Source organism: Brachypodium distachyon, chromosome 5 (assembly GCF_000005505.3).
Source record: "Brachypodium distachyon strain Bd21 chromosome 5, Brachypodium_distachyon_v3.0, whole genome shotgun sequence".
Classification (NCBI taxonomy): domain Eukaryota; kingdom Viridiplantae; phylum Streptophyta; class Magnoliopsida; order Poales; family Poaceae; genus Brachypodium; species Brachypodium distachyon.
The window spans coordinates 3924296-3946766 of record NC_016135.3 but is presented as its reverse complement, the minus strand read 5'-3'; the positions used below and the strand labels follow the sequence as shown (position 1 = coordinate 3946766).

Sequence of the window (22471 nt, the reverse complement as noted above, 5' to 3'; positions counted from 1 at the left end):
CAAGACTAGCAAGCCGATTCTAAAAAAACGGACTAACTAAATCTATCAATCCAGGGTTTGAAATTGCCATATGCCTTTCACTTAGCCGTGTGGAAGACATGGAAAATTTCTTAAGATACTCCTGCATCTATAGAGGCTAAGCAGAGTGCCATTGAAGATATGATCATTTCTACATTTCCATATGCTCCAAAGGACTAAGTGATTTCCATATGAAAGGGCTCTCCAATCAGATATTTGATGGTCCGAATATTCTGATGTATGGAGTTGACCAGGCGAATTCCGGGCAAATATATTGCCAGCATGACAAAGCAATTGGGCATTGAAAGAAAAGGTGTTCCTTGGTCTCGATCGTGCCATGATTGCATAAAAATGGTTGCATAAAATACAATTGTACGAGGGCAGGTGAAATGATCGTTGCAGCAACGTAGTTCTGGTGTTGAGTTCATTAATCAACAGCGGCCATATTAAAAATTTATGCTTGTTCTGGCAGCGAATTCTAGTTCCAGCTAAAGGTAGATTGTATCTCAATGTGACCCATCAGGACCTTGTACATCTGTGCAACTTGATATTCAGGTTTGCCCCAAGGATAGTTCCAATTATCGGTCTGATCATTAAGCTCAATTTGTACCATGAATTCAGTCAGTTCCTGATATTGCGTATGGGCTTCCACAGAGAGGGGCAAGTGGAAATGTGCAGTGATGTCATCAGTGTGCATAAGTTCAGCCACAAAGATATGTTGCTGAATGACAAATGAAAGGAGCTGTGGCCATTTGGTAGCCACTTTGTCCTCCTGCCATATATCATTCCAAAATTGTATGGTCTGGCCACTGTTGCAATTGCAATGAGCAGTCATCTTGTATGAGTCCATGAGCTTGAGGTTGTCCTTCCATCGGAAAGAAGCATTAGGTTGTGAGGCAGTGGGAAGAGAAGTGGGATAGTACTGTTCCCATACCATCTTGACCCATGGGAGGTTGGCCTTGTTGAAGAATTTGTGCATGTTCTTCATCAGTAGGACTTCATTTTGAGTCTCAAATGGTCAAAGAAAACTGTGCAGCATGAACAAAATTGTAAACATACAAGAAGCAATGCAATGTAGAACTAAAGATCAAGGATTATCTTTTGCGCACTGCCAATGTTTTCAAACCAAATGTTGAAACATAAAAGAGTTGAGCCTCAACCGACAGTATGAGTTTCACAATTAACTTGAAGAAGCTCTTCAGATATGTCAAAAAATCCTGAAAAGAAATGGCAAGGTACTACGGGGCTGTTTGCTTTAAGCCCCAACCAGCCCGGCCAAATTTTTGGCATTACCAAAATTAGGGCATGACCAAATATTTGGTGAGCTCCCTTTAAAAAAATGGTGAGCTAGAGTTGTTTGGATTATGGTGATTCCAAATTTTGACAAAATGGCTGTGGCCCTGTTTGTTTTTCTTCACGAGGTAGGTTAGGCTGCTATTGGGCTGTGCTAAACGGGATCACAGACTAAGCAGAATTAGTTACGCCCATCAACACGTGATTAGATGGTCAATCTTCGCTAAAAAAAATGGTCGATCGGCCTTTTTCTACGGTGCTGAGTGGGACCCATCGAGCCAAGAGCGCGGAGTTTTTAGGCACAGTGATCGCACGCCCTCACCTCGCCCACGAGCTGTCATACGTCAGACTTTTCAGATTTCACCAATATCGATGGAAAGAGTGGCAACATGACATCAAATCGGTATATTATGAAACTATATTTGAAAACGAATATAATAATACTAATTTAGTGTCATAGATGTTGCTACTTAAAATCGGTCAAATTTTAATATTTTTGACTTAGGACAAAACCTAAAAATACACTTGTAGATGGAGGGAGTAATTAGAGTACCCAAACATATTGCCTCGAAGATTACGTTTTTACCCCTAAACTCTAAGTACTTCCCTGTTTTTTAGGTGGTACTCCCTTCTTTTTTTAGGTGGAGTGCCAATTAAAATGGTCCATCGGATTAAAAGAAAGGGAGGGCCTGTATTCATTCAAGGGCACAGTGAAAGAGCTAGTTAAATACTCCCTCTGTTTCATATTAAATGACTTTCTATTACATGTATTTAGACGTATTTTACTATATAGATACGTTCATATTTAGACAAATTTGAGTCCCTTAATATGGGACGGAGGGAGTACGATAGATCGCTCTGTTGATGACTAATATGTAATCTCTATAAAGGTAATCCCACAAGGAGACATTTAATAGGCAAAATATCCGGTGAAAACCACCTCTACGGTGCAAACTGTGAAAACTCCAATGAAAAAGGTTCAATTTTTTTTTTGAAAAAATTGCATTGTTACAAAGTGATGTTTTATATATGTGCAAAATTTCAAGTCCAAACTCAATGGCATTTGGTAGCAGCGAAAAAAACAAATTCTGCATGAATAATGATCTTTCAATGTCTGACACTATTCATCGTAAATTTCTCTTTTTAATTCCTTCCAAATGATTTTGACTTTGAACTCGAAATTTTGCAGGTTTGTAGAACATCACACTCCCAGCATATGGTATTTTTGTAGAATTTTTTTGAAACTTTTAAACATGGTTTTTATGAAGTTTATACGGTTTGCACCGAATGAAGGTTTTCACCAGATACACCGCCCATTTAATATTTGCAAACTCAACATGTAAAGTGTGTACATCATCCTGAAATTTGGATATGTGATTCGGAATTTATATAAATGGATCTTATTTATATTAGACAGGAAAAGTAGCATAAGCTCCTTAAAAACCAAATGTGAGAGCGGAGGGAGAGATTACGCCGACAAGGAGCAATGTTATTTGAAAGCAAAATGAGTTTATCCTAATTGTTAGATTTTGACTTTTCTGACCAGATGTATGCTTGCACACATCACACATGGGCACCACTTGGACACTTCACACTTGTATATACGGGGTGACACAAGAATAATAGATCGAGTATGCCCTTGCAGCTTCCCTGCAGTCTTAAAATACAGTTGATAGATGGAGGTACTAGTTGGAGCACTACTACAAAACGGTCTATATGCAACGGCACATCAGTAACGGGTCCGGCACGACCATTACTGATGAACAGAGCGGGGTCTGCCCATCCCCGCCCAGCCATACATCAGTGGCGGTCGCGCGAGGCAACCGCGACTGATAAACCATCATACCTCACGAGATACATCAGTGGCTGTCGGTTCTTAACCGACCGCCACTGATGAACCACGCATCAGTAACGGTCGCGTTAGATGTACCCACTATTATCAGTAACGGTCGTCCAAATCCCGACTGCCACTGATGATCGTCGCAGTTTAAATACGAAGAGCAGAGCCGCAGCTGGTCGTGCTGCGCGTCGTAACGGACCAGCTACGGCCCCTTCTTCTCCGGCAACGGCGAAGCGCTGCCCGCCGGCGCCATGGCCGCCGGCGAGCCCCCCAGGTAGCCCCTCCTCCCTCTCGTCCTACTCGTCGTCGCCCGGAGCTTCCCTCTCCCTTGCGAGCTCTCACTCCCTCCAGATCTTTCTCGTCGGCTTCCAATTTCTCTCCGAATGTCTCTAATTTCAAATATTTAGTTAGTTCCGGTTAATTAACACCTTAATCTCCTTGTCAATGATTAGGCTAACTATTTTGCTTTGTTTGTTTTCTTGTGTATTGTGTTGTAGATCGAAGGACCGTTCTTGGATGTACGCCAAGGAAAGAATCAATGCTCGATGGATAACCGAATGGACGGTCTTTTTTGGAGTCGCAAAAGGTGATATGGAACGAAAAGGACTTGTGATGATGCGTTATCCATGTCGCAAATGTGGAAACACATGCATGATGAAGCCTGAAGATGTTCAGATCCACATGCTGGCATCGGGTTTTGTGAAAGGTTATTCTCGCTGGACTTGTCACGAGGAGGATGCGGTTGATGTCGGTAGCGGTAGTGAAGATGATGATGTCCTGCGGTATGATCTGGCGAATGATTCCGAGGAAGAAACAAGGGTCGATGAAGAGGCTAATGTGGAAGGTGAAGGAGCTCCACGTGGCAGGATTGCCGAAATGCTAGATGACCCGTACCTACGGGAGCAGCTGGAAGACCCCGAAGATGAGGCAGAGTCTGCTCAGTTCAAAAAATTGTTGGAGGACGCAAACACACCCTTGTATGATGGAGCTGGCGAAGAAAACAACGTGCTCGAAGTGACGCTCGAACTTTTGAGGCTGAAGGCAGCATCATGCTGGTCAGACAAGGGCTTCACGGACTTGTTGAGTTACCTTGCTTCGGTTTTTCCACAGCCAAACAAGTTGCCTAAGAGCACATACGAGGCGAAGAAGATTACATGCCCGCTTGGATTAGATTGCGTGAAACATCATTCATGTCCAAACGACTGCATGGTATACATTGGAGAGTATGAGAACCATGAGAGCTGCCACATATACGGTGCATCGAGATACAAGAAGAAAAACGCCAGAGCTGGCGAAGACGATGGGGAAGAAGTGATGAAGGGAAGGCCGGCAAAGACTTCTGGTATCTTACGGTAGGTGGCCGAGTTGAGCGTTGGATGCAGAACGCTAAGGACGCGAGGTATCTCGTCTATCACGATCCGGCGCAGGTTGCATTCGATCCTGACGGGCACTACCGTGTGAAGGAAGCTGACGGGCACTCCTTACCTTCATGAATAAAGATCTTACACATATATGCCTTTTTCTTGTTACGCACAGGCACCGGTGAAGTGTCGTATCCACTTTGACAAGCCTGGGAAGCCTGTAGGTGTCATTGGCTGCCTGATGCCCAGACAATCACCGCCACTGGTGCACGGCATTCTTATGAATGACACATAAGTGAGTGTGATGGTGGACTCCGTCGTCGAGGAGCATCGGGATTATGCTATCCCGCTACCTTCAGAGGAAGGCGTGGATATCCTAGGCGGTTGTCCAAACTACCGCATTATGTGGCCTAGGAGCTTGGTAACCAGCGCCAGTCCTCTATGACTCCATCTCCCTCCGCCCATAAAGGTACTTCTCATTCACCGCTCAGGCTTTCCCCTAGGATACTTCCTCCTATTGATGCCGGCGGAGATGAAGAGCGGGCAATGTCGATGCCTGCACAGCTCAAAGATAGCCAGACCACAGGGTCGGCACAGGCTGGAAGCGTCCCTCCTACCTTCTCTCTCTTGGGTGCCGCTGAGTCCATGGATGGCCGCAAGATCGATGACAAGTACAAGGCAGAGGAGCAGAAGGCATGGGACAATAAGAGGAAGCATAAAAAGAGGGAGCGCGGCGGCAAGACCATCAAGGAGTTCTCCAATGTCACTCAAGATGAGATGCACTATGTGCCTGACATAACTGAAGTGTGGGAGGACAATAGGCCTGACAGTCTCATGAAGAACCCCCGTCAAGGCCAGAGATTCGAAGACGTATCCTATTTCGTGGCTAGGTAGTTTGACCGGCTGCTTATTTACTATCCTGGAAGACCGATGGTCAACGAAGATTCCCTGCGTGCCGTGTCCAGAGAGATGCAAAAGCTTCATCAATTCTACATGCAAGCATCATCTGGTTCTCAACAACATGCCCAACAGATCAATGTTCGAATCCCAAAAGACTATGACTTCTTTGACCAAGAAATCAGGAATGTTCAGGAATGTCCTATCACCTTTGGTGTGGATTTCAACGAACTGTTCCACCTATTCAACCGCCAAAAGCTTGATACCAACCTCTTAAGGCTGTGGTTTGCCTACCAAATAAGAGAACTGCGGCGAATGGAGGTCAAAAAAGTAGCCATTCTAGACCCCGCGATGTTCAACTACGGTGACATCGGTCTTGAGCCAGAAAAGGATGCCTCAAGAACCCTTACATCTAAATACTTGGTGGCATGTCTCGAGAAATACGCGGACCACGACTTTATCCTCTTCTTCCTTAATTTGGAGTAAGTTCAATTTTATATATGGATCCGTCTGTTTTTTCTAATTCAGTCTTTCTTATACACCCTTAAATACTAAACTTTGTTTCTTTTGAAAACAGAGACCATTGGGTCACACTACTCATTGTTTGCCTTGGTCCGTGGTGTACTACTTCGATTCACTACTTCTGAAGAAGGGTGTTCGAGGTAGGTTCTGAAAACTCATCAAATCACTTATTAACACTGCCTGGAAATTGGCGACCAGGGGAAAACTAGCTGGTAAAGGCTATAAAGACGAGCCTCACCACAACCACAGGTTTCCTTGCCAGCAACAGCCGCCCGACAGTGTGTTCTGTGGCTACTACTGCTGTCATATACTTATGGAGAATGCCAGCATGTTCAATCCTGAGTGGAAGGGGTCAGTCGCGGCGATGGAAGAGTACTGGCGCCCCGAATGACAATGGGACACTGACCTAAATGGGTCATGTATAACATTCAAAGGGAGTTCGTACATCTCATCAACAATGAGGTCATCAAGCCTAGTGGGGACATCTACGAACGCGTGGAACAAGTGGTGTTTAGGGTTCACCCATGACAATAGGACCTAGTTTGAAATGAGATACATTCGTATTCTTTATATGCTTCTATGAAATTTTGACACTTTGTAATTATGCTTTTATGAAATTTTGACACTTTGTAATCAATGTCGTGAAGTGAGGTACTTTTGTATTTCTTATATGCTTTAAATGATGCGACTTTATATACATTTATATGGTTTAAATGATGTGATGTGATGCGGCTTTATATGTATTTTTATGTGCCGTGCTGTACATACAATCTGTGATATGCTGTATATACAATTCTACGTATTTTCTATGATTTTAATTATTTTTTTAAATACCGAAAATGTATCAGTATCCGTAGCTCGACCGACACTGATGTGGCAACGCGACCGTTACTGATTATATATACATTAGTAACGGTCGTGTCAGCCCGCCCGCCACTGATTTATACGGTCACTGCGACCGTTACTGATGATGACATATCAGTAACGGTCGTAGCAACCATTACTGATGATACCCATCATCAGTAACGCGAAGTTAGCAACGGCGGTCCCGACCGGTACTGATGTTGTTTTTGATTAAATATGAATGCATCTATACACTAAGTCATGTTTAGATACATCTAAATTTTAATAAACTTGAGACAACTTTTGTTGAAACGGAGGGAGTACGTGGCATCAATCAAGATGCGCTGTTTGCTGATGCTGACAGGACACTCGGTCCTAGGTAATTATGCGTTTACTTTGGGTTGTTTTGTTCGCATGCGACTCTAGCATCGAAGAATCTTCCACTGGGAATCCTACGTACAGCACCCCTTGACCAGCTACCGACCTCAGATCAGCTCATATAAGTTGCCATCACAAGGAACAAACAATCATCACGTAGCTAGGCACGGGGGAAAATGCAAGTGGGTGACTGGACATGGACATGGTGGTTTGGCCTCCTGCTGGGCGCTGTCCCGCTGCTGGTTCTCGCCGTCTGGGACGGCAACGACGCCTTCTACCAGGCCGCCTTCGCACTGAGGCGGCGGCGGCGGCGGCAGCATGGTAGTAGTCACGGTAAACTTCCTCCTCTCCCGCCGGGCCACATGGGGATCCCTTTGCTCGGCGAGACGGTCGCCATGTTGTGGTATTTCAAGGTTATCCGCTGCCCCGACGGCTTCATCGCCGCCAAGAAGAGGAAGTACGGGGAAGGGGTGGGCATGTACAGGACTCACCTCTTTGGCTCCCCGACCATCCTAGTCTGCCTCCCGGATGTCAACAGGTTCGTCCTGCAGTCACCCGACAGCTTCGGGATCTCTTGGCCGTCCCCGGAGCTCCTCGGGTTGGCGTCCATGTTCAACGCCGAGGGGAGCAAGCACACGAGGATCCGTGGCTTCATCGTCGCCGCCTTAAGCCAGCCCAAGTCCCTCGGAAATATCGCACGGGTCACGCAGCCGCGCGTCGTTGCAGCTCTCCAGTCATGGGCCGCCAAGGGAACCATCGTCGCCAGAACAGAGATAAGGAAAGTACGTATACTCGCTCCTTTCCTAAATATTTGTTGTTATTTTAGTGCAACTTGTTCGTTCGTAAATACTTGTCGCTGTTTCAGTGAGTAGTACTCCTCCGTACATCTTCTCTTTATCGGCAAATCTGTTTTGTGCACGAGCACTTTCTGGCTTGCGCGGTGGGCACGCAGCTTCTCTGTCCGATTTCATTGCGCGTCTCCCTACCTCCCTGAGCACCACCTTTTAGTTTTTTTTCTGCTCTTGTGACTCCAGCCTGGTCCCACTCTTATCACCGATCTAAGCCACACCGCTCGTGACCTCGTCCCCTTCCTCTCGCTATCTTTCCCAGGCGCCGCCGCTGAGCTCTCCCAGGCACGGCCGCCGCCGCCGCTGAGATCTCCCATGCGCAGGCGCACTTATCCACCGGAACATGGAAGGGGCATCCCATCGCCCGCCTTGAGTTCTTTCACGCTCTGCCGCACTCATCGGGCGAGAGTGCTCCTCCCACGTTTGTGAGGCACGGCGAGTCTTCTTTCCCCTGGACGGGCCCTCTCTTTATTACGTATTGAAACCCTTATCACAAACTCAAATACAAGGTGGAATCAAATTGCTCCCGCACCGAGCCTGAGTTGAGTCAGGCCGGCTCGGACCGAGCCCGCTTCACCTTCAGTCCGAGCCGAGCCCACCAAACAGGCTCGTTTCGTCTTCGGGCCTTGGCTCGGTCCAGCTCGCGAGCTCCTGGACTGAAACGCGTTTTGGGCTAGCGGCGCACGGGCACGGCCCATCCATCCTTCGCTGCTCGACTCCAATCCTTCAGTCCTCACTCCCCACCGCGCCGCCGCAACTCGCCATCCCGCGATCCCCCGCCTCCGCTACTCGCCATCCCGCGACACCCCGCCGCCGCAACTCGCCATCCCTCCACCCCCGGCCGCCGCTAACGCAACTCGCAACGCGGTGGAGTGCTGTGGTGTCGCCGCTGCTCTACTCCTCCTTCGTCTACTTCCTGGCGGGCCTCTGCTCGTCGCCGGCGGCCTTCGCGGTGTTCGTGCTGGTGTTGTGGGCGTTGGTTCTCACGGCCAACTCATCCGTGCTCTTCGTCAGCTCCTTCACGCTGTACATCGCCGGGAAGTTGCTCGTGTCCATGTCGCTGGCGGGGTTCTTCCTCTTCTCTGGCTTGTTCCGCCGCTAGCTTGCTGCCTGCTTGCTGTGTGCTGACGCCGCCGCCGCTGCTTGCTGCTGCCGCTTGCTGTCTGCAGGTGAAGGAGCTGAGCAGCGCTGGGAGCCTGTCCGGCGATGTCAAGTACCTCGTCGTGGCGTCGCGGGACGTCGACGGCCGCGGAGGCCTCCTACAGGTGTGGAGTTCGACGAATTCCAGAGCACGCTCGGAGGGGTGTCCGGCGTTGGGGAGCTCGGCAAGGACTTTGGGTCCATGAACATGGACGAGCTGCTGCGGAGCATCTGGACAGCGGAGGAGAGCCAAGCAAAATGGGGAGAACATGGACCAATATCGCATCTGGACGGCGGTTCGTGTCGGCGGCCCCCGTGGGGGAGCTGCCGCAGCAGGGCTCGCTTGACGCTGACACTGCCCCACAAGCTCAGCGACAAGACGATGGACGAGGTCTGGCGGGACTTCGTGCCAGACTCCCCGCCAGGTGCGGCCGGCGGCGGGTAGCCACTGCCTAAGCGGCGACCGACGAACGGTGAGATGACGCTGGAGGATTGCAGCGAAGACGACGACACCGGCAATAATTAGCCGATCAATGAGCTCGTCGACGAAGATGATGAGACACCTAGCAGCTGTCTGGAAACGGTGGGCAAGAAGAAGCAGCTGGGGATCGCGAGTGAGGTGGTGGTTTTCAGGGTTGACGAGGGAAGGCAGAAGCTGGTGTTGGGGCCTTGGGGGGCATCTGAGACCACGTGTTTTTTGCCGGGAACAACTCCGGTGTGTTCCTGCCGTGCCGGCCAAGGACTTCCCGGAGTTTGAGCCCAACTACGCCTATCAAAAAGGCGTACTGAAGCAGGCCTCGTCAGGTCTTTGTATCTGATGTTCGAAATAATATTATACTACTAATACTAGAATACATGTATGAATTTTAGGTCATGTTTGAGTGCATTTGTGAGATATTCATAAGCATGAAGCCGTCGCCTCTCACCGAAAAGATGAACAAATGGTATGTCGGCTTGATTGGTGGGATCAGGGCACTCCCGTTGGACTTACCAGGGACATCACACAATCATGCTCGCAAGGTATGTAAATTTACTCTCTCCAAGATACGTGATGTGCTAACTTAAATTGAGAAATTTTAAGGCATCCTCTTACCCCTTAAGATCAATCCTAGCTGTAGATCAATCCTGCAGGGTTTATGCATCCAAAACTTAAATATTCCAGGATCATATTTTTGTCCTTGCAATTTAAGTCGTCGTAGTTCTGAAACTCGTAGTTGGACTTTGGGCTGGGTTGGCTGGTCGGTCTCACAGCGAGCACCAACGTGCTACACCCTTCTCAGCAGCGATGTGGCCCTACCCTTAATTGGCTGCGTCACGCCTTCGACATCGTTACTTCGAAGAAATTAGTGTCCTATTTTTTTTGTGCTTGAAAATATTACTACTCCCTCCGTTCAACAAAGGATGTCTCAAGTTTGACCAAATTTGAATGCATCTATACACTAAGTCATGTCTAGATACATCCAAATTTTGACAAACTTGAGACATCTTTTGTTGGACGGAGGGAGTATGATATTTCATATTTATATAACCAAGTAACAAAGAGGAGGAACCGGTCTAGTGTGTCAGTTACTTATCCTTTCCGTAAAATAGGACATACATAGTAAGTCAAGACAATAATTATTTATTTATTTCATTTGCCAACATCTACAATGAAAAAAAATTATACTATAAAAAACATATTTCATGTTGGATCTATATATATCTGTATTGACTAATTAGTAATGTAGATGCTGATTTTTCTATAAGCTGGTTAAATATTTAAAATGGTTTCCTTTGAACAAACCTTGCATGCCATTCTAGTACTCGACAAAGTAATAATCAGCATACTGCCGTAAAATAGTACTCCTCCGATCCATATTAATTGTCGAAATATTACATGTATCTAGATGCTTTTTAGGCATAGATACATCTATATTTGGGCTAATTTGAGACAATTAATATGGATCGGAGGGAGTAATAATCAAATATGTATATTCTTAAAAATATGAACTTAAATATTAATGCACAAACTACTGTAATAGTGCTCTCCAACGTGCATGCAGAAGTTTGTAGTCCTTGGTCCATAAAACTTGTTAAGTGCACAGAAGGGCAAGACAGAAAATGTTGACATCAGCGCATTAATGCTGATTACAAAAGTTCAAAATGTCATGTACATCAAACTGCACATCCGATCCATGTACACGACTCGTTTGCACTGTTGGATTTGTATTGATGAGAGCTTCGAAACTAGATCCCTCGTTGATATTTTTTGACAAAATTGTTTTTGAGTTTTTTTGTTATCAAACAATAATACACAAGTTACTATCCTGTTCTTAGAGAATTTACTATAGTAACTTCATATCTTATTTTATGGTAACTTCATATATTATTGGGTGGTAACTTTAAAGCAAAAGTCACCGTCCTATTTTGCATCAAGTATTCAAGTTACCACATGCGAATCTGCTACTAATAAGGTGGCAACATCGTATATTATTGGATGGCAACTTTTAAGAGCGGAAAATTTGTGAAAGAAACCAACATGAGACCTAGTTTCGAAGATCTCGTCGAGACAAAGCTAACCGTGAAAATGGGTTGTCAATCGAATATGCGGTTTAGAGTTTGAACATTTTAAGTTTACGAATTTGCAAATGTATTAAATATGCATGGTATGCATGTAGTCCTTCCATAGGCCGTACGCATGCTAGGACTAAGCGTGTCGTGCCCGCGTTAGCACTCCCCATGAATTTACTAATGTCACATTTTTGTTCTAAAGTTCACAAGTAATTACTAACTACTCCCTCTGATCCTAAATTGTTGTCGAAATATTACATGTATCTAGACGCCTTTTAAGAGTAGATACATCCATATTTGGGCAAATTTGAGACAAGAATTTAGGATCGGAGGGAGTACTAATTAAACTAGGTGTCAACCTGTGCTAGCTCATGAATTGGCTAGAATTGTTTATTACATTTATGTGTCAACATAGAACATTTAGCATGTTTGGTTGTTCTCCACACCTTACCACATTTTGATGTCACAAGTGTAGTAGTCACAGTTTTTATGTTGGACAACTTGCTTGTCACAAGTACTCCCTCCGACCCATAATGTGTCCGGGGTTTAGTGCAAAGTTAGTACAAATTTGTACTAAACCCCCGACACTTATTATGGATCGGAGGGAGTATGTGGCAAAAGCGGCTAGGAAACGAGTCTATAATATGTGGGGGTAAAGGGATAAAAAGTTTATGTGCATGTCACAACCATGGCTGGATCTAAACACTTGCCAAACTTCTAAGGTTTGGCAAACTGTGACCACAAACAAAACATGTCCTTAATTACTTGCCTGGCCATCATACTAGCGTGTAAGCTTCCACCAAATCTGTCTATTGTGTACTAAAAGTATAATACGGGATACCCCCCCAAAGCAAACAGCCCGTTGATCCACACCATCCAAATTATTTAGATCATTTATATCTTATATCTAACGGTAAAGAAACAATGGATATATTTGATATGCTAGCAAAAAAACATTGAACTGGTTTCAGGCTAATATATGACCAATATGTTAAAAGATAAATCAATATTTGTTTTAAGGCCAATATGTAAACATATTCCATTAATTACTTTGTTGTTTTTAATTTCTTCACGGGTCAAGAGAGAATTTTAAGCGATAGCTCGGATCCATTCATAGTAATTATGTTTTTGCGAAGATGGGTTACTAGTGGGTATTTGAAGAACAGTATATAACTCTAAATACCAATATGTGACCCTAAATTTTAACTCTAACTACTAAGTAAAAATCATGTATGATTGACTCACTGGGCAGCGAACCGAACACTTTAACTATCGCTAGAGAGTTAAAACAAAACCCAAGTATCGATAGAACAATCACCGAAACTTTAATCTAACAATATGATTATTATAAAGAAAATTCAACCTACTAAAAAAATTGGGAGTACAGACGGCCAATCATGCATACAAACTATTGACAAATTCAGCATATAAACATAATATGATTTATATATTATGTGTATGATAAGATCGGCCATCCCAGGTAGCTAGAGACCAGCGGTATGTAATAACTTCAAAGATGCCAACAAAAACCTCTTGAATGAATGGATGGCTGGTATACATCCATGCAGTGTCGCAGGAAGCTAAACATGGTGTTTCAAGAGGAGCTTGAGAAGAGGAAGAAGAGGGCAAACTCCAACTCCTCACTGGGCGGGGAAGAAGACTATGATGATTTGATGAGTGGGCTGATGCAGATGGAGGACGAGAGAGGGATGAAGCTGAGTGACGATGAGGTGGTGGACAACATAGTCTCACTTGTCCTTGGGGGCTACGAGTCCACTTCCAGTGCTGTCCTGTGGGCTGCGTACCACTTGGCCAAATCGCCGGACGTCCTTGCCAAGCTGCGGGTACATAATTAATTAAGCCACTTGGTACTAAACTATTTCACCCAGGGCGTGCAAAATTAATCAGGGTTGGTCGAATTTAATTTATAGGACGAGAATGCTGCGATGAGCCAAGATAAGAATTCAAACTTCATCGACCGCGATGACATCTCCAAGATGAAGTACACGGCCAAGGTACTAGACTTAATGCTTCTATTTATTTGCTCCGATAATTGCTTAGTGGTTATATCATGTTATTTTTGGCTATCCCCTAGTCTTAAAATATTTTATTAGGTTTAGAGTTTTTTTACAGAACTTATACAATTACCAAATGAGTAATTAGGATTCACTACTAGAGATATGATATACAGTTACCGAATAAACTTACACATGTGTCTTGTGACAGAATCGATCCAAAAGATATCTAGCGATCAACTTTACCATTATTGATCACTCAAGGACATGTCAGTAGCTAACAATGACTTTTGTAGTAACGAATTTTCTTTTGCGGTAATTGTAGTGACCATTTGACTGGTACTTTGTTGGCTGCAATAGTTATAGCTACCAAGCAGCCTGGTTGCTATGTTTTCGTGTAGTGATTGCTACTCCTAATTACTGGTATGGTCACTAGATGCATGTGAAATCTTTTTCCATACCTCAAACCTTCACCCAAAGAAGGAACTCCCTCCGATCCAAAATAAGTGTCTCAATTTTGAACTAAGCCTAGTTTAAGCCTAGTTCAAAACTGCGACACTTATTTTGGATCGGAGGTAGTACGTGCTAAAGTGGATCATACGATTGGTTGAATGCATGCAGGTAGTGGAAGAAACAATTCGTATGGCTAATATTTCTCCGATGGTCTCCCGTGTGACACGTCGAGATGACATCGAATATGGGGGTTATACAATACCACGAGGGTGGCAAGTTGTCGTGTGGCTCCGATCCATACATACCGATGAAAAATACTACACAGATCCACTTACCTTCAACCCGGACAGATGGGCTGTAAGTTGATAGGCAACACAGAATAATTAAAATTTTCATCAACTTGATCATCAACTAGTAGAATATCTTCTAACCATATGAAATGAATGTTCAAGCAGAAACCACCCAAGGCAGGCACAAATCAAGTGTTTGGAGCTGGCAACAGGACCTGCCCAGGCAATATGCTCAGCAGGCTCAACATCTCCATCATGTTGCATCATCTATCACTTGGTTATGAGTGAGTGCTAACTACCCTCATCCATTTTCATATTAGTGGGCGTGGTTTTGCCTGCAACCACCTGCATTATCTTCAAACAAAATTCCCATGTAAATATTAGAATGAACTGTGGCTAGATATCTGCAAGTTTTCGCGAGAAAATGTGTCAATGTTTGGTCCACTACTACGTAACTTAGAAAGGGAGGAATGAGTAGCTAAAAGTGTGGCTTGGTGCTTACTTAATTTCTTCATAGGCCACCAAGGCAAAAGTTTGCATGAAAGTTGAGAACTTGGAATATCCACATGTATAAAGTTTATAAAACTTTATTGATAGATTGCAAACTACTCCGTATTTGTTTGCTCACTTACTATTTAGTTACACGAGTTTATTTCAGCTTTTATAGTACTTGTATTTGATCTCCAGTGATCTCTGTACTGGAATTCAAATATACATTCAAAGCTTGGCTGCACAAAGAAAAATATACATTCAAAGCTTGGCTGCACAAAGAAAAAATAGGTGGTGATTTAAATAGCAAATGGTAGGGACAATGATATTACTTTCCTGATTCAGTGTGCCGTGGTAAAAAAAAACAAGAGCTCAGAGCAATATATGTCCACTGACGAACTGAAATTCCTTGTTTTTTTTTGCCACCGACGCATACGGTCATGTTTTTCCTATCGCACCGGTGGATCATCTTATACTACTGTGATGGTGTTGTGGGACAAATTTCAAGATTTTTGAAAACTTCTACACCGTCCAACCCGTGTCCTACACTGCAGCTATCCTACGTGCTAGTATTTACTTGCTTAATACGGAGTATTTCTTATAATTATCTTTCATTTTCCTTTTTTCAGATGGGAGTTGCTCAATCCTGATGCCGAAGTTGATTACATTCCATCACCAATGCCAGTTGACGGCACACCTATGGCCTTCCGTAAACTTAGTACAAACACCTGATGAATTCTATTCTGAAGACCGCATCTTGCTGCTTGAACAATCCATGCCCACTTCAATCTAGCAAGTACTTATTGGCATGAATATATATATGATCCTATTACACCAGTTATGTTCATATGTAAGCCTATTTTAGCTTTGCTATGTTGCCCATGTAACAACAAAGTAATTCTAATGTGAAAGTCGTCTAATGTGACGAGTACTACACATAAAAACTAATAGGAATTAAGGTTTTAAACATCGCCTTCTCTTCATGTTGCATACCAAATAAATTGTGTAATGCGGTTTTGCTACTATTGCTTAGTACAAAATGTTCGCTGAATAATTAGCACTTTCACATTTATTTTAATCAATTAATAAGGAATATTATTTATTTTAATTGACTCGTGTATATCATCTGTTTAAAAGTACTTGCTTCTACGTTGATGCTAAGGTATAATTTATTTACTCCTTCCTTTTTTTCGTCCTGGTACACCGGCGAGATCGCCCAACAGCATGGTCACAGATGGCAAGGTTGATTGTTGCCGATTTTATGAAATTTTAATTACGATGTCGTGGGAAAGTGATCTCTCAATTTCCAAATGGCCTCAGCATTTTGTTTTCAAAGGTGGTCTTTTACAATCCTGACCTCATATCGTTGAAAATTCATCACTAAAAATTTCGAAGTTTAAATTTTTTAGCTGAATGTTAGTTTTATTTTCAAATCTAATTTTTAATATTATTTTTAGTAAATTTCACAAACCGCACTTTTTGTGGTTAGGGTTTCACAAAATCATGGTTGTTATTAGTAGTTTAAAAAAAACATAACTATTGGAACAGTCGTTCTCACAAAACCCAAATTGGATCCAACTGCCAGACGCTACGTGACCAACCCGGCTTGTTTTTGTTGCCACGTGAAAGTTAGCCACTAAAAATTTCAAAGGGTTCAGAAATTAGCTAAAAGTTAGTTTTATTTTCAAATCTAATTTTAATCTTTTTTTGTTGAAACTTAGTCACGGATGTGCTGTTCTCCGGTACGAATTATGACAAAGCCACTGTCGAAGAAGAGTTTGAGGAGCAAGAGAGAAATCAGAAGTGTAGGGTTGCTGGAGAACTAGTCTAAAAAGAGAAGTTTGGTTGGTGGTACTTTTGACAAGCTACAGCCACAAAAAAGGGAAAAGAAACAAATGAGCCAAATTTCACTGACTCCAAACAGGCAACAACAACTTAATTCGCATCTTTGATCAACCAGCAGGAAAGTTGTTCAACATTCTCTGTTCCCCTACAAAAAAATACAACATTCTAAACATAGCCCATATCTCTAATCTGCTAAATACTTGTCTGCAAAATCTGCAATGTTCTTGTCAGAGCTCCCTTTTTCTTGCATTGCCTCTTTGGCCTTGTGCATCCACTTAGCAGCATTCCTTTTATACTCCTTTTCTGTACCAATCACCTCCTTGACACACCTCTCTACTTCTTCCCTCGTCACAAAGCACTTATCGTCCGGCCGAGCACGCAATCCGATTCCCCGGCCGCTCTCCACATACTTTGCGGTAGTTGGTTGATCCGCCCATTGTGGTATTACAACCATGGGTACACCAGCGATGATCGCTTCGATTGTCGAGTTCCATCCACAATGTGTCAAGAAACAACCTGCATTACGACAGCTTCAAGCATAAGTTTCATTCATTGCCACATTTCGCTAACCATTGTTTGCCTTGTTGCGTGCTAGCTTAGTTGTTTCATACCTGTAGCCTTATGAGCTAATACTTCAAGCTGGGGACAAAAAGGAACAATTAGTCCTTCCATGTTGCATTTTTCACGGAGTTTTTCAGGCAACTTTTCTGCCTCGTTGGACCTCAGCACCCAAAGGAAAGGCTGTCCAGAATTGCACAATCCATAGCCTAGCTCTTCTAGCTGTGTTGTGTTGAGGTCAGCGACAGTGCCATAGGATGCGAGGACTATAGAATGAGGAGCCTGCTTGTCTAGCCATTCCATGCACGGAGTATTGCTCGAGAAGAGATTGAAACCGCAGGTCTAGTTCAATGGCAGCCGGTCGTCTTCTAGGTAGAATGAAGGCAATGTCGGACCGACAGTCTTTGCGCGCCATGCCGATTCCATGAAATCCGCTTCCTGTTCGATCACAAATCATTTACTGACTTCCCTAACAATGGTGTGGGCGTGTGGCTACTGTATAAATCTATATACATTTATACTTGAAAATTGCACATTTGTTAAAATTTAGAGGAGGCCAATTTTCAAAGCATACGTGGATGCCCTATGTTTGTTCCTCTGACTTTATTGAGTTGATCAAAAGGACAAACAGGTGGTGCTCACCTTTGGCTCCAGATCGCGGAAGGAGTTGACGAGCACGTCATCGGCCTCCTCCAGTCCATCAAACTGCCCCAGCGACGACTCCGTGAACGCCGGGTACCACTCCGGCGAGGCCACAAACGGCGGCACGTCATCCGGCCCGAGCTCCCGTCCGCCGCGCCCAGGGCAGGTGGGAGTCGTACACGAGCATCCTGACGGGCCGCCCGGCCCGCGCCTCGTCGGAGATGAGCCGCGACAGCGTCTCCGAGCCGACGGATTCCATCCGGCGCAAGTACTCCGCGGTGTCCGGGCACGAGGCGATCCCGCCGGCGTCGAAGCCGTCCGAGATTGCGGCCAGAGGGAAGGGGCACCCGGCGATGGTGGCGGCCTCGGCGGTGGAGAGGACGTAGCGGGTGAGGACGAGGGTGGGGCGGAGGCCGTGGTAGGCGAGCCGGCAGCCGAGCTGCAGCATCGGGTTGACGTGGCCCTGCATCCCCGGGGCCGGCAGGAGCAGCACATGTCCGTCGCTGCTGCGTTGGGCAGTGGTGCTTGTGCTGTCCATTGTGATCTCTTGACCTTCTTTCCGCCTCCTCGCTGCTGGTTTTAACTTTTAAGTAGGGGATGCGATTGAGTGGCGCGCAAGTTCTTCTGGAGGGAAGGCTCCATTTGGCTTTGACTCGAACTGAATTGGTGATTGTTCTCCTAGTACTTCGCTCCCAGTACATCAGGGCACGTGACAGCGTGATGGAAGCTCCTGGTAACTTTCCTAAGCTCTCCCTTTCCTTTCTTACCCAGACATTTGAAGTTATGAACCATAGTGATAATGAAGTACTGTACGAAATAGGCAAAATAAATTAACCACGTGACATATGTGGTAACTGGTAAGCAACCTAAAGTTAATAAATACTAAAAAGTAGGAAAAGCTCGCCATGCTGCCATCGCAACCCCGGAGTACCGAAGGAACAAGAACACGAAAGATTCTTACTACCCGCTTTTAAATTCTGTCGTCGTGGCTTTACTTCGACAAAAATTTAGGAACGGAAATAGTAGTTTAAAAAAAACTGGCTGGGCTTATAAGGTTACCGTAGTTCACCTCACCCCAGGGACAAACAAAACCTAAAACTGGAGGCACAGCATCACCTTTTCTGCTCGCGCTTTGGTTGTTTGGAAGGATCGAAAACAAGTTACACAGCATAAGAGTATCTCCAACAGATGATGTGGGCACTGAAAAATTAGGATAGGGCACCACTTTTGTAGTTTTTCGTGTTCTAAAATAGGGAAGCCATTACAGATGATGTAAAATAGGGTACTGAGCCATTACAGATGATGTAAAATAGGGTACTGACAAAAATCAAGATGATGTAAAATAAAGCACCACACAATTTGTTTTCTTCTCACGTTTGCAAACATATATGCAACAAACAACATGAGTATCATGACAAATAAATCTAAATACACCAATCACAAATAGTACCGAATAGTTTATTACAACTCACAAATAGTTCGTCAAATTCTCACACAAATAGTTCAAGTAGCACACCAATGAGCATACGAAGACAAAGTTCATCACATACAACAGCATAAGACAAAACCTAGTGGCTTTGTTGGCCAAACCAAGACCACCGCTTTTCCATGAGATCGTTTTGAAGTTTGACATGTTGATCCTCATCTCGGATCTCTTCATAGGTTTCTAGAAATTTGGCAAACGGTCTTCATTTTTTTTAACACGCACGAGACGACCCATCAACTCATAGTAGCTATAGTCCAAATCTTGCCCACGCTCGTCCTCAACGATCATGTTATGCGTGATCACACAAGCGGTCATGATGTACCAAAGAATCTCTTGGTCCCAAAACCGAGCCGGTCCTCTCACAATAGCAAATTGGGCTTGCAAATTCCAAATGCTCTCTCTACATCTTTCCTAGCCGCCGCTTGTGCACTATGAAAATTAACTTGTTTCTTACCTTTGGGTTGTACAACCGGCTTCACAAAAGTTGCCCACTTCGGGTAGATACCACCGCAAGGTAGTATCCCATGTTGTATGTGTTTCCGTTTGCCTTAAACTCCACCGGCTCGGACTCACCCATGGATAACTTCTGAAAGAGTGGTGATTGTTGGAGAAGATTGATGTCATTGCAAGAGCCGGGCATCCCAAAGAAAGCATGCCAAAACCAAGTCTCATGGTCGGCAACGGCCTCTAGTATAATAGTGGAATCTTTCTTGTGACCTTGAAATTGTCCATGCCATGCTGCAGGACAATTTTTCCACCTCCAATGCATGCAATCAATGGACCCAAGCATACCTGGAAACCCACGAGCCTTGTTGATCCCCAAAAGCCTCGCCGTGTCTTGAGCATTGGGAGCTCTCAAGTACTCTTCTCCAAACACTCTCAAAATTCCTACTGCAAAGCGTTTGACACATTTGATGGCTTGGCTCTTACCCATTGCCAAATGATCATCAACAAGATCTGCCGGAATGCCATATGCCATCATCCGCAATGCGGCAGTCACCTTTTGGTAGGTGCTATGGCCAAGCTCTCCGGTGCAATTCCTCCTTTGCTCAAAGAAACGATCATATTTCTTCACACTCAAACCGGCGGCGGAAGTACCTCTCAGGATAGATGGGGTTCTCCACGAAGTAGCTCCGCATCAACCGGTTGTGCGCATCAATCCTCTCCCTCCACAGCTTCTCACGGCCAAACACGGAGCCACCGTGCTTGGGCCGCTTGTTCTTGTGGATGGCCAAGATTATAGAAATATCCTCCTCTTCGCCATCGTGACCGAATGTGTTGTCGATCTAGAGCTCTGGATCGATCTGAACAGCAATGGTGACTCTGAGAGTTTGATGAACACCCATGCATGAACAGGACCGCCAACTCAACAAGCACGATGAACGCACTGACGTCTTGCTTCCAGACGTCGAAAGACGAACAATGTATGGGTGAGGGATCTGATCGAGAAGAAGGATCGGTCATTCGGAAGGAACAGAAGGACGCGAGACAGGTTTGGACTGTCACCGAATATCTAAACCTCCACATTTTTTTTAATTTACCACCACTTATCAGTATGTTTGGGAACTGACTTAACGGTGTAGACAAAAAGAAAGTAAAGCTCATATTTGGATAGGAGTTTTAGCTTTCTATTGGGCTATTTGCAACTTCATAAATGATTTGGTTTTTAACCGATTATGCAGCTCCACATTTTTTGCAGGTTATCTACAAAGCCACATGCTGGATTCAGCTATGGGCGTTCCTGCTTCCCGCGCACAAGAGAAAACCTTTGAATATTGGATTCACCCGGCTGGAGACGGTCTCACGGATATATTCAATCGGGCTGGCCGACGGTCTACTAGACGACTTAATGCATAGACTCGCTTATGTTCGATTTATTTCGCTGGGTTATTTTTGTATCCACGACCACTGAATTATATGACTCGTTAAAACTTTGCAATAAGTATGGGTGTGTGCATCGCTTGATGCAGAGGCCGGGGATCTTTTCCATTTAAAAAAAAAACCCCGAATATCTAGACCGTCTGTTGCTCCGTTAAAGATACTGGTCCACGTAATGCAGTGGCGGAGCGTGACCAAAACATAAGGGGGGGGGGGGGGAGGGGTGATACATATCGAAACACAGCACAGGCACACAAAAAAGGCAAGTGATAGCACAAAATAAGAAATAATTAATGGGCAATGCCATGATATGTTTATCTTGTTCATAGAAATACCCAGTGCGCATATACCCGTGTTTTGTGGACAAGTAAATTTGGTGCTCCAAAAGAAAAGACCACATCTAATGACCAAAAGATTGCCTCCGATTTTTTTGTCCATCTTCATCTTGTGTTTTATTTACATATACCACCAATGTGAGAGCATCAGAGCAGATTGCTGTTCAACAATTCATTATCTTCTTTTCTTTGAAAAATTGAATGCATCTTCGGTTCCTTCCCATTGTTATCTAAATCAGAAATTCATAATACATTGTATCACATAATCAATTGAGTCGACATTTTAATTTTTTTTTCCGAGGGGGTCGACATTTTAATTATGAGAACATCTTCTGTTGCTTCTCATTGTTATCTTGTATATAGAATTCACAAAAACTCAAGGCAATAGCAAGTAGGCAGCACCGTAGCTGCACTCCCGCGGGCAGCAGTCATGCTCGTGCGTCAGTCGCCGGCCAGGCGGACCTTGAGCCGTGTGCCGGTGTGCGTGCTGCAGGCTGCAGGCTGCAGCATGGGCGTTCAGCCAGTCCGTCTGTTTAGCGTCGGCACTGCGGCATGCACACGGCGCGTGCTGGCGCCGCTGCATGGGGATGCCAGCGTCCAGCTCGAGTTGCAGCTGCAGTCCGTGGATAACAATGGCGAGGCGTCCTCAGTCTGCCTACCTGGTGAAGGAGATTAGAACTTTGTGTCTAGATAAACAAGTTGTTTTTGTAAAAGAGGATAGAGGTCAAAACCACGTAAGTCGTGCGCTGGCTAATCTTGCTAGAGTGGAACAGCGTACGCAGTTGTGGAT

General features: G+C 44.7%; 1 protein-coding gene and 1 pseudogene across 1 annotated transcript; one reads left to right on the top strand and one right to left on the bottom strand.

The window, feature by feature from the left end:
• Window positions 1–7314: 7314 nt before the first annotated feature.
• On the top strand, window positions 7315–16009 carry LOC100835693 (ent-kaurenoic acid oxidase). Its single transcript, XM_014896175.2, has 7 exons — window positions 7315–7934; window positions 10011–10160; window positions 13259–13534; window positions 13622–13705; window positions 14327–14515; window positions 14614–14732; window positions 15567–16009. The coding sequence occupies exons 1-7, from the start codon at window positions 7329–7331 to the stop codon at window positions 15667–15669; spliced, it is 1527 nt and encodes a 508-aa protein (XP_014751661.2). The 5' UTR covers window positions 7315–7328; the 3' UTR covers window positions 15670–16009.
• Window positions 16010–16860: 851 nt separating this feature from the next.
• LOC100826725 lies at window positions 16861–18520 on the bottom strand (annotated as a pseudogene).
• Between the last annotated feature and the right edge of the window lie 3951 nt (window positions 18521–22471).

Coding starts and splice junctions, on each gene's coding strand:
- LOC100835693 (XM_014896175.2), top strand. CDS start 7,329: ATGCAAGTGGGTGACTGGACATGGACATGGTGGTTTGGCCTCCTGCTG. Junction 10,161..13,258: donor CACACAATCATGCTCGCAAG/GTATGTAAATTT, acceptor ACATCCATGCAG/TGTCGCAGGAAGCTAAACAT. Junction 13,535..13,621: donor ACGTCCTTGCCAAGCTGCGG/GTACATAATTAA, acceptor TTTAATTTATAG/GACGAGAATGCTGCGATGAG.